At 38.8% G+C, this 16066-nt stretch overlaps 1 protein-coding gene across 1 annotated transcript in view; it reads right to left on the reverse strand.

Moving 5' to 3' along the window:
• Positions 1–16066, reverse strand: part of PLPPR1 (phospholipid phosphatase related 1) — a 189705-nt gene that overhangs the window by 79477 nt on the left and 94162 nt on the right. The window contains 1 exon segment of the mRNA XM_074199020.1: positions 14958–15146. Coding sequence (XP_074055121.1) covers positions 14958–15146 — 189 coding nt within the window.

The raw sequence follows: 16066 nt of genomic DNA on the forward strand, positions 1-16066 counted from the left end.
GACTACACTTACAGGTACTATGTCTTTTCTAAACTTTTATCTCTCACAGCGTCCAGCTATTTAGTAGGTCATGGTAGGTCATAGATGAATGGTTTATTGAATAGAAGGAGGTATCAGCTTAATATTCATATTGTGAGGGGTGCAAAATAGGTAAACCAGTCTTTAGGTCTATCCTCTCCATGGGAATGACTTTTATTCCCAGAATACTCCTTCCTAACTTCCAAACTGAACTTGCTAAGAGTCACATGAGTATAAATGAAAAATTCATTTTTGGTCAAATTTCAGCCACCAATGTAGATCAGTAAGTGTCCTATAATTTATAGTCTATGAGAGTTAGCTGGGATTTTTGAGATTGTTCAGGGTCACACAGTTATTATGTGTTTAACTCAGACCTTCTGGGGCCATTACTGTTCCTACCATTCCAATCAGCTATAATGAAAAATGATGGATAACATCTTCAAATAATACCCTTCTCAAGGGGATTTGTAATTTACAAGGGACACAGGTGTAAACTAAAGGAATGGAATTTAGACAATGGAATTTTAGATAGCAGGCTAGAGTAAGGATTTTATTGGTGTTTGTGGGAAATCTTCTTATTGACTTTAATATCACTCATATCACAGACCATCGCCTATTCTTTCTAGGAAGACATCTGGAATCTGTTTGGCTCAATATCACATTAACAGCTACAATAATAGCTCAGATATCTAGAAATCTTTCAGGTTTATAAAGCATTTTCTTTTCTACTTTCCTGTAACTATTTCTAATAAATATCTATTATACAGTAAAGGACCTTCTTTTTTGTGTGATTTTGTGATTTTTTTTGTGATTTTGCTATTTGGGGAAGGGGCAGTGGTGATAGAGGGTAGGTGGGGCATAATGGGCATAGTATTGAGAGAGAGAATTTGAGATAAATGGATGAAAACAATGTACTTTTAATATCAACAACAATCAGTAATGAATATATTTGTTATGAGGTGCCTAATTTCATCATTATCCATTGACATAAACTTTACTTTCTAGGTACCTGGAACAAGGTGAGCAAAAACTCACCTCCCAATTTCTTTTCCTTCTCTCTCCCCACTCTGCCAACCTAACAATTAGTCAAAAGAGCAAGTTTTATTAAAGATGGCATTGATGGGTGTTTCAGGCCCTCAGTCTAAGGATGATTATATTTCTCTCTCTGTGCTCCTGTCTGTCTCTCTTTTTTCCTCTATTTTGTTTTCTCTTTGTCTCCCTATGTCTTTATTTCTGTATCTCTGTCTTCAGCCATGTCTTCCCCCTCCCTTTCTGTTAGGTCTCTGCCTCTTGTCCATTCTTCTCCCCATCCTCACCCTCTGCTTTTCTTTTAAAAAAGTTTTTAATGGCAATGGGGTTAAGTGACATGTCCAAGGTCACGCAGCAAGACAACTACTAAGTGTCCAAGGCAGGATTTGAACTCAGGTCCTCCTGACTTCAGAACCAGGACTCTATCCTCTGCACCACATAGCTGTCCCACCTTCTGCTTTTCAATTGTGAGTTTGTGAATATATATATATATATATATGTAAATAAATTGATAGTGATTTTTATTCTTTATCATTGAGAGTCAAAAGTCCTGCTGTTCCCCATATTATATTGTCTCTCCTTTTTGCTAGGAATGGTAGTAAACAGGGTTAATGTCAGGGACCCAGCTCTGGACCTTGGCCACCTATGGGCTAGGAGACACTTGGTGGTGCAAACCCGTCTACTTGGGCACTGGGAATGCCCTGTTAACAGAAAAGGTTCCACCCATGAGGGAGGAACAAGGGAGGAGCACAGGGGCTATAAAAGGGACTGGACTGGGGAAGACGGGGCCATATTCAGTGCAAATGTAACCAATAAAGACCTGCTTGTTAGACTGCAACCAGCTGCTCTGTTTATTGCCCTCCATCCCCGAGGAGGGTCCGTGACGTCCAAAGACTGGGAAAAGGTATGTATCCAGGAGAAGGCTCTGGATAGGTCCCCAAGCAAGTTAATAGCCATTTTCTCATGCAATGTGCTAGTACTGAGATAAATAAGGGTAACAATTTCTCAGGAACTTAAATCCTCCCCAAATTGATTCATTACTTTCTGTCTCTGACTCCAGGGACATGAATAGGTAGCCTACCCAGGAAACCTATGGCAGGCTATTGGTTTAGTCTTAAGGGTTAATCAGGACAGAAACTACAACTGCCCTTATCCTACAGTTCAAAGACTTCTAGTCAAATGATTCTGAAGTTGGTCTTGAGAAATTACAATGGGAATAAACCTGTGGTCTATGACTTTTTATAAAGAGTCTGAGAAGCATGGCTATGAACTTCTTCCTTTTGTTCCATATGGTCTTTGGTTAACCAGACAGTAATCATATCTGATGAAGAAAATCAAAAGAAAGTCAGATACTTGAAGGAGGTAATCTGTTATAGATCTCTTTATATGCTTCTGGATAACATGGAATTTCATGGGGTAATCAGAAATGTATTTACCAATCTAGGAAGATTTGTTTTAGCATTTGTACTGTATCAGGTAATTGGGAATAAAAAGAAAATTTCCTCCTCCCCCCCTCTATGGTTTTTCTCATGCCATGCCAGCAACTGCAATACTTGCCACCCCTCCTCCACCTCATTCATCTTTGCTGGTAAGTATGACATTCACCAATACCTCCTCTTCATTGAAATTGTTCCTTTTTTCCTTAGATCTGGTATATAATTTATATTTTTGTATGTATTATCATAATAAACTTTGTAATTTGAGCTAGAATGCTATTTCTATTCTTTGCATTCTTTATGTTGATTGAAGTCTTTGAAAGGACAGGGGATGTATCTTGGTGATCTTTTGTTATTCCAGAATAGTACTCATAGGAGAACCTTAATGTGTAGTAGTAGTGGTGGTAGTAGTAGTAGTAGTAGTAATACTAGTAGTAGTAGTGGTAGTGGTGGTAGTAATAATAGTAGTACTATTAGTAGAAGTAGTAGTGGTAAATAGTGGCAGTGATGATGCTGCTGAAGCCAAAGAGGAAGACAGAGACCAGGATTGGATAAGTTTGGAGATCTTTATTTCCCAGCGACTGCTTAGGGATGCAGAGTACCCAAATCATACAGTACCTGTGTATTCAAGGCTTAGGATTTTTATAGTGTTTTGGGGGAGAGGGGTACTGAGAGCCAGCAGGATACAGAAGCAAAGACAGCAGTTAGATATGTTCTCTTGGTATAAACATATGTAAACATTGGGGTTCCATATAGATAGGGGTGGGCAAGGGTCAGGGGGTCTTTGTGTAATATTTGAACATATTTTTTGAGATGGAGGGAGCCACATATTCATGGGGTTCCCACAGGTTTGAGGGAGTGGAATTTATTGTCTTATGGTTCCAACCACATCTGGGGAAGGAAGAGGCAATCCTGGAATTTAACAGACACAGAAAAATAATAGGCTAACAAGGGTGCTTTGTAAATCTTTAGACAATTGTATGGTATATCTGAGATCCCCAGGATCAAGACCTTGGGTCCTATCAGACTATTTTCAGACCCAAAAGCACCTAGCCAAAGTTATATTTCTAAGGAATTTCATAGGGCCCAAAAGGATGTCAGGGAACCCCTTTCTATATAGGAATTTCACAAACATTGACACTGTACTTCAGTGCTAGCAGTATCAGCAGTTTTAGTACTAGAAGCAATAATAGTAGTGGTGGTGATGATAGTTTTAGTAATGAGAGTAATAATTATTGTTATAATAATTATTGTGATGGCTGACATTAGATCATTTTGACTACAGTATCTCATATAAGCCTTAAAAAACCCTATGAGGAAGGTCTTAAAGTTATTATTACTACCCTGATTATATAAATAAGGTAAGATGAGAGAGGTTCAGGAAAATTACATGACTTTTTCACAGTCACACAGCTAGTAAGGATTACAGGCAAGATTTAAATCACGTTTTTCCTTAAATGAAGTCTAGCTCCCAATTTACTGTGCCACTTCTCTTAGGGACTAAACTTATTCTGTTCATTCTCAGGAGATAGAACTAGGAACAATGAATGGGAATTGTAAATTTAGTCTTGATGTGAAGAATTTCCCTACAATCACAATGATCCCCAAGAGGAGGAAGAGAGCCCCTCCTCTTCAGAGGTCTTTGAGTGAGAGCTGGATGTCCACATCTTTGGGTTTGTTGTAGAGGAAATTCTTCAAACATGGATGTTTGAAGACTGTTGAAGTCTCATTCAGCTTTGAGATGCTGTGATTTGGTGATTCTATGTGTCATTGAATTAAAGGTTGAGTTATTGTCTTGAGAACATTGTCAGCATATTTCAACTCCTTTGTTGTTGAGTCATGTCTTACTCTTTGTGACCTCACTTGGAGTTTTTTTTTTTTGGCAAAGATACTGGAACAGTTAGCCATTTCCACCTCCAACTCATTTTATAGATGAAGGAACCAAGGCAAACAGGGTTAAGTGACTTCCTTGGGGTCACACAGATAATAAATATCTGAGGCCAGATTTGAACTTGGATCTCCTTGATTGTAGGATAAGCACTTTATCCACTGTAACACCCCTCTTTCCCTGATATAATTTAAATCTAATTCATGCCTCACTTCTATTCTGGAGGTCATTTAAGAAAGAAAAACAAAGACTAGGAAGAAAGGGACAATGAGAATTGGACAACATAGCAGAAATATGACTACAAAATGACAATGATTGAAGTCATTGTTTGTTTTCTCAAGTTCTGAAGTCCTGATTGAAGAGCATTTCAACCTGAAAAATAAAGGAAATTTGGTATTCTAGAGCCATCAGCCCAAAAATTTATTCCTGAAGCTCTCAGAGAATCATTGAATTTAAGGGGTCAAATAGGAATTTAAAAGTCATTCCAGTTCACTGCCTTGATTTTACTGGCATAGGGAAATCCCCAGAAAGGAAGTTTTCCCTCCCTCTGCAATTCATTGAGAGAGTAAGTGACATTCAGGGTTCACAGAGCCAGAGACAGAGTCAGAGGTAAGATATGAAGGGTGTCCTGGCTCCTAGGCTAGTTCTCTATCCACTACATCCTATTACCTTTTCTTAGCTTTGTTTTAAAGATTTGATTTTGAAGATTTAAAGTCACCCAGCTGTTTTGTAGCAGAAGTGTTCCAAGAACCTCAGACTTCACCAAGCATCTTCTTGAATTCTCTTAGCTTGTTGGTTTCATACTCTAGTTATTTGTGTATTTTGTCACATCATCCTTGCCACATCTCCCTCTAGCTGCCATTCCCAAAGTCCAACATCTTTCAACCATCATGTATGGTTTTGTTCACTACCATAGAAGTGGGATCAGACAATGCAACCCATTCATTTTACAAATGAGGAAACTTCAGAGATAGGTAAAGATTTGCCAAAGGTCACACTAATGATAAACTTGAGAAGTAGAATTTGAGTCTGGATTCTCTTCGTATTGCTTTTCCACACCATACTAGCATAGTAAGATTTGCAAAGTGCTTTCCTCATAAAAGTCAAGTGAAATAAGAGGTATAAGCATTATTATTCCTACTTTACCAAGGAGCAAACTGAGCCTCTGAGCATTAAAATGACTTACTCGAATTCATACAACTGGTAAATTTCTCATAGAGTTTGAACTCAAGTTTTCTTACTTTGCACTCCTTCTGCTACATCCTAGGCTCTTTGGCAGATCTGCTGTATATAATTTTTTCTATGTGAACTATTTTATTTTTTCCAATTACATGTAATTTTTATTAACATTTGTTTTTTAATTTTAGTTACATAATTCTTTTCCTTTCTTTTCTCCCTTCATTGAGCAGGTAAACATTTTGATATAGGTTATTAATGTGCAATCATGCATAACATATTTCCATATTAGTTATATAAGTGAAAACACAGGCCTCCCCACATCTCCCAAATAAAGTTTTTTTTTAGTTTGTTTTTTTTTGCAAGGCTTGCCCAAGGCCACACAGCTAGGTAATTACTAAGTGTCTGAGGCCAGATTTGAACTTAGGGACTCCTGACTCCAGGGCTGGTCCTCTATCCATTGTGCAACCTAGCTGCCCCCCAAATAAAGTTTTAAAAAAGTATTTTTCTATCTGCATTCTTCATCAGTTCTTTCTTTAGAGGGGGGAATCATGCTGTAGATCATAAACTTGTAAGGGCCCTTGATGTCATCAAGTTCAACACCCTCTATATTCTAAACATACCTTATGATTCCAAGAGGTTTTCTAAAGCAAAATGATAAAATAACTGTGTCTACTCAAATTATATAACTAGTTGAAAGAATGAAAAATTAAATGTGTGCTGATCATTTACAAAGCATATTTTTCCTCTCCAATGATTCTTCCATGATAATTCCACGCCATCCAATGGGGGTAGGGTGGGGAGAAAACTATCCTTTTGTATAGTAGTTCTTCAAGTCAGATGAGTTCTATGTCCTGGATGAATGAAAATGAATAGATCAAATAGAAAATATGAATAAAAGCAATACAAGGGAGGGAGGCAGAAGTACACCTAAAGTAAAAATCATGAATGTATTTCTTGCACAGGGTTATCAGAATGACACTCACATGTCTATAGCTACCTCCTTTACTGGCATATTATCATTCAGAAGTATTTGATTTGATGTGAACTAACTAGAAGCGGATGTAAAGGAACAGATAATACTTGATAACTTGAACATTTATTTATAGAAGAAAAAAAGAGATGCTACTAAAAAGCAGAATCTGAGTTCAAAGGGACCTTTGAGTTATCATCAGATCCAAGACAATTTTTGATAATATTACTTGCAGTTGTCATTCAGTTTTGCTTGAAGACCTCCACTGGAGACAAGGGAAGATGGTGAGAAACCACTGACTTCTTATGAAAAGATTCCACTTTTGGGCTACTTACTAAGTATTTGAAAATTTTTTGTTCCTGTCTCCTGTAAAAAAAGAGTAAATCTTCTTTTCTGCCCTTTTCTACCTGTTGGTCTCATATCTCTTCTCAAGTTCCAAGCAGAGCAAGTTTAATCTCCTTTTCCAGTGATAGTCTTTCAAAAGCTTGCAGAGACAAGACAGTGAACAGGACACTGAATTTGGCATAGGGAAGACCTTGGTTCAAATTCTGCCCTAAATTCTTGCTAGCTGTGTAATCCTGAGCACATTACTTAAACTTTCCATGCCTCAGTTTCCACATCTGTAAAATAAAGGGTGGGGGAAATTGACTCAATGACCTCTAATTTTCATTTTAGCTTCAAATATTTGATTTCTCATCCATGTTTAATTCTTCTCCAGCTAAACAACCTTATTTTTCTTTAATTGGTCCTTTCTGGAAAGGTCTCTGGTTCTCTTTGCCATTCTGGTTGACCTCTTTTGGTGGTGCACTAATTTATCATCTCCCTAAGTCTGGAATTGTGTATCTCTTATTATTAACTAAGGTAAAAACCTTGCCTGTGGATATTGGAAGGACCGATAGAACCAATGATGGCATATGCAAAAAGTGGTGAAAAAGACACAATCCCCAAAATATATTACTGGGAAAGGAAGTGGGTCAGTCATGTACTGTGTATGAGAGAGATAATAGAGAGCTGTTGCACAGATAGCCACAGAAGGCTAAAAAGAACTAGAGGGAGGTCTCCAGAGTATTGGTTAGGTATGGAGGATTTAAGGGAAAACACAGGCAAACACAGATGAGAAGGCTTATATAATTTGAGAGTTGTAGGGGAGGCTCGGTTGCACAGTGGATAAAGCACCGGCCCTGAAGTCAGGAGTACCTGGGTTCAAATCCCGTCTCAGACACTTAATAATTACCTAGCCGTGTGGCCTTGGGCAAGCCACTTAACCCCATTTGCCTTGTAAAAAAAAACCTAAAAAAAAAAGAAAGTTGTACTATCAGAGTGAAGAAAAATGATTATTGGAAAAATGAAGTTATTAGAAAGCAAAAATAAATTATTAACTGAGCAAGAACTCAACAAAGTTGACCAAAATGTTTTATGTATTTTCTTATATTTATATCTTGCAACAGTTCTAGAATACAGGCACTGTGAATATTGTTATTCCCATTTTTATAGAAGAGGAAATAGAGATTCAGAGAAGGTGAGTGGCTTACTTTTGGTCACACAACTAATAAGGATAAGTGGAAAGATTTGTACCTAGGTCTTTCGAACTCTAGGTCCAGCTCTCTACCATCTATATCAATTTGTCTTTCAACAGCTCATTTCTAAGGAAATTAGAACACTACGAAGAACCCAAATTGTGTCTGTGTGAACCCCAATTTTAATCAAGTCCTTATAGGATTGAAAGTGACCTTAATAGACTGGTCATCTCCTTTTTGCCTCATTATAAAATTACCAGTAGAATCCTTTCAGTCAGAGAAAAACTTGTTCTTGGTTTTTTGTATTTTCAGTTCTGCAGGTTGCCATGTAAGGCATGTGGGTGGCACTCTTTGGTTCTCTCCCTTGTTCCTAAGGTTGGCAAGGAATTGAGTATGACACAGACCCCAGTTCTTTGCCTCCTTCCAGAGGGAGGGCATGCCACATAAAACTCCAGTACTTTGCAAGAGAAAGGAATGATGGAATGCAGGTAGAATTAAATCTAGTTCTCTTCAGTTGAGAAAACTCTACTTATGTTTCTAAAACTGCTAAAAAATAAGTTTGGCCACCCAGGAGCTCCCCAGCCAAAATATTTGGAATTACAGAATTTAAAAGACAGAAGGGACCTTACAGATCATCGAATTCCCTCTCTGGCTCCCTTCTGTGTCCCTGTTTCCCCTGACACATTCCATATATTAAAACAAACAAAGAAACAAATAAATGAGAGTAGGTGGCTGGTCTGGTTCTCAAACTCAACTCTTCTGACTCTAAGGTCAGCACTATTTCTATTTACCAGGAGGGTGGGGGTGCACCCTTATACTCTTCTCTATTCCAAGCCCAAGAATGAAAAGGATGGTTTGAAGTGCGTTCAGTTAGCTTTTGACTCAGTCATTTTAACAGCCTCTATCCAGCTAAAATATTTTACAAAAATGTTGTGACTAAAAGTACTTTTCAAATAGAAAAAGATGTCTTGTGCTGTGGTAGATATACCCTTGATCCAGAGAAAATCAAATGAAACTGAGTTTAAATCTGACTGCAAATATTTTCTAGCCTTGTGGTCCTAGATGAGTTACTTAACTTTTGTCTGCTTCAATTTCTTCATCTATAAAATGGTGATAAAATATATAAGGTACCTACCTTCCAATATTGTTGCAAGGATAAAATATTCATGCTGTTATTAAAAACCCTAGTACATATAGGTGCCATAGAAATGCTTATTTAAAAAAAGGGAAATAAGCAGTGGAGCCAAGATGGCAACAAGAGTGGATCGTGTCTTAGGTGCTCTCTCATAAATCTTCAAAATTAAGGGCTCTAACTAAATTTTCAAAAGACAGAACCCACAGAGAGACCCAGGGAGGCAGTTCTCCTATTCAAGGTAACCTGGAAAAGAGCAGAAATGCTCAGATCCCCGGGGTTGGAGGGGCGGCCCATCAGAGGGGTGGCCCACCAGAGTGAAAGAACTTCAGCCTCCTGGAGGCAACCCCAGGGCGCTGGGAGCTGCGGCTCACAGCAGAGGGGTAGGGGTAGTTTTCTGAACTACGTCCCAGGGAACACCAGGCTCAAATTGGGGTAACAACTGCCAGAGGGAGCAGTGAAGTCCAGCACTCAGACCAGACAGCAAGCAGCATGGCCACAGCATTCCAGATCCAGGAAAGAGAAGCAGGTGAGCCAGTAAGGAGAAGCCCCCAGGGCATGAGCCCATTGAGCTGAGGGAGCAGAGTGATGAGAGAGACTGCAGAGCTCTTTCCTCTGCCCCTGGAACAGGACTCTGGGGCTCTGACAACATTCAGATCCTGATAGCAGTCTAAGCCCCACCATAGAACAGCAGCCCCCCCCCACCTCAGCCCCATGGCAGAGGGGGGCGCATATGTTCATTCACAGTCCAGGAGGGAGGACAGAGCCTTACACACTGAGACCATTGTAGGAGTGGCCCAAAAGCTCAGGAAGCACCCCAAAAATAGACTTGCTGGGAAAATGAGCAAGCAGAGAGAAAAAAAGAGGAACACCATTGAGAAATACATTATCTATGATCCCAAGAAGGATCAATATACTCAGTCTGAAGATGAGGAAGCACAAGCTCCTGCATCTAAAGACTCCAAGAAAAAAAAGAAATCGGGCTCAGGCTATGAAAGAGCTCAAAAAAGACTTTGAAAATCAAATGAGGGAGTTGGAAGAAAAACTGGGAAAAGAAATGAGAGAGATGCAGGAAAAACATGAAAATGAAGTCAGCAGCTTAGTCAAGGAAATCCAAAAAAAAAAAATGCTGAAGAAAATAGCATGCTAAAACCCAGCTTAGGTCAAATGGATAAAACAGTTCAAAAAGTTATGGAGGAGAAGAATGCTTTAAAAAGCAAAATTGGACAGATGGAAAAAGAGATAAGAAAACTCTCTGAGGAAAACAAATCCTTCAGACAAAGAATAGAACTCAGGGAGATTGATGAATTTACGAGAAATCAGGACTCATTAGTTCAAAACCAAAAAAATGAAAAATTAGAAGGAAATGTGAAACACCTCGTTGAAAAAAACAACTGATATGGAAAAAAAGATTTAGGAAAGATAATTTAAAAATTGGTGGAATACTTGAAAGTCATGATCAGGAAAAGAGCCTTGACATCATTTTCAAAGAATTACTACAGGAAAATTGCCCTGATATCCTAGAAGCAGAGGGCAAAATGAAAATGGAAAGAATCCACCGATCCCCCCAACAAAGAGATCCCAAAAAACCAACTCCCAGAAATATTATAGCCAAGTTCCAGAACTCCCAAGTCAAAGAGAAATTATTACAAGCAGCCAGAATGACACAATTCAAATATCGTGGAGCCGCAGTCAGGATCACACAGGACTTAGCAGCAACTACATTAAAAGCTGTAGGGCTTGGAATATAATATAACCGAAGGCAAAAGAGCTTGGAATGCAACTGAGAATCAAATACCCAGAAAAAATGAATGTCTACTTCCAGGGGGAAAAGATGGACTTTCAATGAACCAGGGGAATTTCAAGTGTTCCTGTTGGAATGGCCAGAGCTGAACAGAAGGTTTGATCTTCAAATACAGGACTCGGGTGAAGCATAGAGATTGGAGGAGAAAAGGAAAATATGAAGGACTTAATGATGATGAACTGCATGTATTCCTGCATAGAAAATTGACACTGATCATACTCATATGAACCTTCTCAGTTAATAGAGCAGGTAGAAGGAGCTTTTATAGTTGAAGCACAGGAGAAAGCTGATTTTGAAGATAAAATATGGTATAAAAATGGAGTCAATAGAAAAAAGGGAAATGTAATGGGAGAAAGAAAAAGGAGAGGGGGAATAGGCCAAGATATTTCATATAATAAGATTTTTCTTTATTACAATGAACTATTGCAATGATATGGAAGGGGGGAAGGCAAGGGGGAATGAGGGAATCTTTGCTCTCATCAGAGGTGGCTAGAAGAGGAAACAGCATATATACTCAATGTGGTATAGACATCTGGAGTAAGAAAGGGGGGCACAGGGAAAAGTTGGGGATGTGAGTGATGGAGGAGAGGATGGACAATGGGGGTAGAGTGGTCAGATATAACACATTTCCTTTTATACTTCTTGCAACGGGTTGGGATTGGATGGCCTGTCAGGGACCATAGGGCCAGGTAGATCCTGGTCCTAAGGGGTGGTATGGGGGCTCAGGGTCTCTTGGCCCCAGGGCTGCAAATCTCTCAGCTGTACCATTAAGCTACCCTACAGCAAAGTCAGAGTGAAAGGAGAGAGAAAATATAGTACATGGTAGTGGAGAAATACGAAAGGAGGGAGTTGCTATCAGCAATAGCAATGGTGGAAAAATATGGAAGTAACTTTTGTGAAAGACTTATCATAAAGAATGTGATCTACCTGCAAAAGAGTTGTTGGTGTTGGAACACAGACTGAATCACATTTATTATTATTATTATTTTGGGAGGCAGGTGCAGGGCAAATGGAGCTGGGTGGCCTGCCTGGGGCCACACAGGAGGGTAATCATCAGGTATCTGAGGCCAGATTGGGACCCAGGTGCTCCTAGCTCAAGGGCCAATGCTCTGGCCACCACCCAGGCAACCCTCCTATTATTATTATTTTATTTTATTTTGGGTCTTTTTTTTTCTTTTTTTTCTTTTTGGTTTTTGCAGGGCAGTGGGGTTGGGGTGGTTTGCATGTCACAGGGCTGGGTGATTGTTGAGTGTATGGGGCCGGATATGGGCTCGGGTGCTACTGGCTCCAGGGCTAGTGCTCCATCCATTGCTCTACCTGGCCATACCTACAATTATTACTATTATTTTTTTATTTTAATTTTTTTCTCTCCCCTTTATTGCTCAAGCAAGTCTATATTTTGGGGGGAGAGGGGGTATTTTGTTTACTCTTAAACAAGAATATTTTATTAATGTATAAAAAAACATTATTTGTAGGTTTTTTAGGGTTTTTTTTGCAAGGCAATGGGGTTAAGTGGCTTGCCCAAAGCCACACAGCTAGGTAATTATTAAGTGTCTGAGACCGAATTTGAACTCAGGTATTCCTGACTCCAGGGCCAGTGCTTTATCCACTGCGCCACCTAGCTGTCCCTAAAAAACATTATTTGTAAAAAAAAAAAATGAGCATACCCTTTGATCCAGCATACCACTCCTTGGTCTATATAACCTGAAGAGATGATAAAAAAGGGTAAAAACATCACTTGTACAAAAATATTCATAGCAGCCCTGTTTGTGGTGGCAAAGAATTGGAAATCAAGTAAATGTCATTCAATTGGGGAATGGCTTAGCAAACTGTGGTATATGTATGTAACACTATTGTTCTATTAGAAACCAGGAGGGATGGGATTTCAGGGAAGCCTGGAGGGATTTGCATGAACTGATTCTGAGTGAGATGAACAGAACCAGAAAAACATTGTACACCCTAGAGCAACATGAGGGTAATGATCAACCTTGATGGACTCGCTCATTCCATCAGCGCAACAATCAGGGACAATTTGGGGCTCTCTACAATGGAGAATACCATCTGTATCCAAATGAAGAACTGCACCAAGGACTATTACCTTAAATTTAGGGAAAAAAAACCCTGATATCTTATTGTCTGATCTTGCTATCTCTTATACTGTATGTTTCTTCCTTAAGGATATCATTTCTCTCTCATCACACTCCATTTGGATCAATGTTTACCATGGAAACAATGTAAAGACTGACAAACTGCCTTCTGTTGGGGTGGGGGGTGCAGGGAGGGAAGTAAAATTAGGCGAAAAATTGTAAAACTCAAAATAAATAAAATCTTTAATAAAAAAAGTAAAATATAAATTTTAAGAAGGCTTTGATAGCTCTGAAAGTAGATAATACTCTAATACCACATTATAGTTTTGTCTGTCCATAGAGCACCATTGATTTAATATTCCATCCAAATTGGGTGTTCGTTTTTTTTGTCAATTGATATCAGTGACAAAACAATCCAAGTTCATCCCTGTATTTACTTATTGGGTTGCCTTTCAGTCCCAGAGCCTCTCTGCCCCAAGTCCTAAAATGAAAAAGCTTTCTGTTCTAGTCACATTTTATAGAGGCTGTTATAAAAATCTTAGTGCAACATACTTTTGGGACACCTTGCATAATTTCTACTCAGAATACTACTCCACCACTAAGCCCACAAATCTCAGGATGTGTATGTCTAACAAACTAAACTAGATGAATGGTTGTTCAATCTGTTTGTTAGAAAGAACTCTGGTCTTCAAGTAAAAAAGCGAAGGTTCAAATCCTTTTTTGCAGCTTAGAAGTTGTATAATCTTTAGCAAGTTGCTTAGTCCCTTTGGGGATAGTAGTGGAAGAGTTCAGGTTGTGTGTAGGTGGGGTGATGTCATGCAGAAATCAGCACTAAGCTTGGTAACTTGAGGTGAAAGAGAGCAAATGATTTGGGGGACCCAGGAAGGCTTTGTGAGTAAGGACTAACAAGGAATACCACCATCTAGCATTTATATTTGAGCATCTTGAATGAAGACCAGCATTATGGGAAGTGATGATGGGGAGAAGTGTAACAACCACATAAAGAAAAGTAATCGCATATTTTCTGACTAGGTGTTATATTTAACTGAGTATTAGCTTTAAAACATAATAATACCAAACCAGTCATCATTTTTACACTAAATCATTTCAACAAGAAGCCCAGATGCTTTAGCTACTTACTCTGAATGCAATATTTCCCAAGAGGATCATCTAGGAGAAGTGTATTGACTTGTGAGAGAATAAAGTAAATGAAGGTAAAGATGAAACTTATTGGATGTGATTTAAAGGAATCCCAGATAGAAACAAAGAACTACTGAGGGCAAATTACAAATGAACTCTGGGAGACACAACTTTTCTCTTCCCTGAGCTCTGCTATAGTTCGTTCAGGATGGCAATAGAATTTTGAGGATCTGAATTTTCCTTCCCTTCTAAATTCAGTCCTAATCCTGTGAAGATCATGGGGAAAAGATTTTATTTACCACCTACATTCTCCAGACACATGTGCTAAAAGTTAATTTACAAATTTGATTTTCATTTGATCATGGAAATGTCAGCAAGAACATTTACATCTGGGACCTCTGTTTAAAATCATGCATTGCAGAAGTCATTAAAAATAGTCATGTTTCCACTTCAGAATATAAGTACATGATTTTTAAAATTCATGTTTAAATTTTATTCCTCAGAGAATAACAAAGGGACAGCAGCTCAGATTAGAACATGGGAGTTGCTGTTATGTTTTATTCTAGAACAACTGGTCCTTGTAACCTGTACAATTAAATCAGAATTTTTTTCAAAGGCTAACCCTGAATCTTATGTTGTTATGACTTTCAGGCAGCAATTGAGGCAGAGCTGCTTCTGAAAGCTCTGGAGGACAAAACAACAAAAGGCAAAGGGGATCTTCAGCATTCCCAGTGAAGGATTAAATTTATTTACTTACAGTAGCTGTGGGGGTGGCAGCCAAGACACAGTAAAGCACAAGAGGTGAGATGAAACTTTCTTCTTCTGTCCCAGGGTAAGGCTTCATCAAGTCTCCATCCTGACAGAAGAATCCTTGGATATGTACCTGGAAAGTGTCAGTACACTCCAAGTAATAGGCAAGTAGAATGGTCCCAGCTATGATGACAAGCTGAAAATAGAGTATGATCACACACACAGATATACATGTTAGTTGTCATTCCCTTGTTTCTCAGCTGCTTTCACCCCACCAGGCAGCCTCCCTACATTGCCCAGCATGATCAGAGTACATGTGCCTAAAGTTCCTGAGCTTGGGCATGAGTGTGCCTGCATGAATGTGGATGTGCCTTGTCTTCTGACATCTGCCTAAGTAACATTAATGCAGATCCATGGTCTCAGGGAAGAGGAATCTGGACACCTCTGATATGGCCCCAAGCTTCTGAAACTGCTTCTCAGGATGTCTAAAAGACTGCCAGGACAGTTAGAGAAACTATTGAAGCTTGCAAGATGTCCAAGTGATATCAATACGCAAATGATTTTTCCATTTCCCTAATACAGGCTTTGCTTTGATACTAAAATGTTTTTTTTTTCTCGGAGAAACTTAAAATACCCTTATAGAAACCATACCCATATCATTTTTTTCACATCTCTGATAATGTTACTTGGGGAGAGGCAAGGATGAATGAGTCTTTAATAGTTTCAGAAACATAAATATATGTGTGAGGTACTTGGAGGGCAGAAGTTAAGGTGCATGCAAAATGTACCCAAAACAAAAAATAGTTATACTAATAAAAGGTTGATTAGCACCATTAAAAACAATACCTTTTGGGGGTCCAATTTTTTCTTATCAGGTTTGAAGAACAGTGCTTGTCAAAGGCAACAAGGTCACAGCAGGGTAAAGACTTTGTTTTGGTATTGGCAATATTGGAAGGTGAGGATTGGTGGCTACATTGGGTAGAGAAAGTGGTCAAACTGAGCCAACAGAGAGGGATACAAGAATTTATCAAATAGATATTATGTCCTAGACATTGTGCTATGAGCTGAGAATATGAAGACCAAAAATCCTTCCCTAATAAAATTTACATTCTATGA

The sequence above is a fragment of the Macrotis lagotis genome, chromosome 8, assembly GCF_037893015.1.
Source record: "Macrotis lagotis isolate mMagLag1 chromosome 8, bilby.v1.9.chrom.fasta, whole genome shotgun sequence".
Taxonomy (NCBI): domain Eukaryota; kingdom Metazoa; phylum Chordata; class Mammalia; order Peramelemorphia; family Peramelidae; genus Macrotis; species Macrotis lagotis.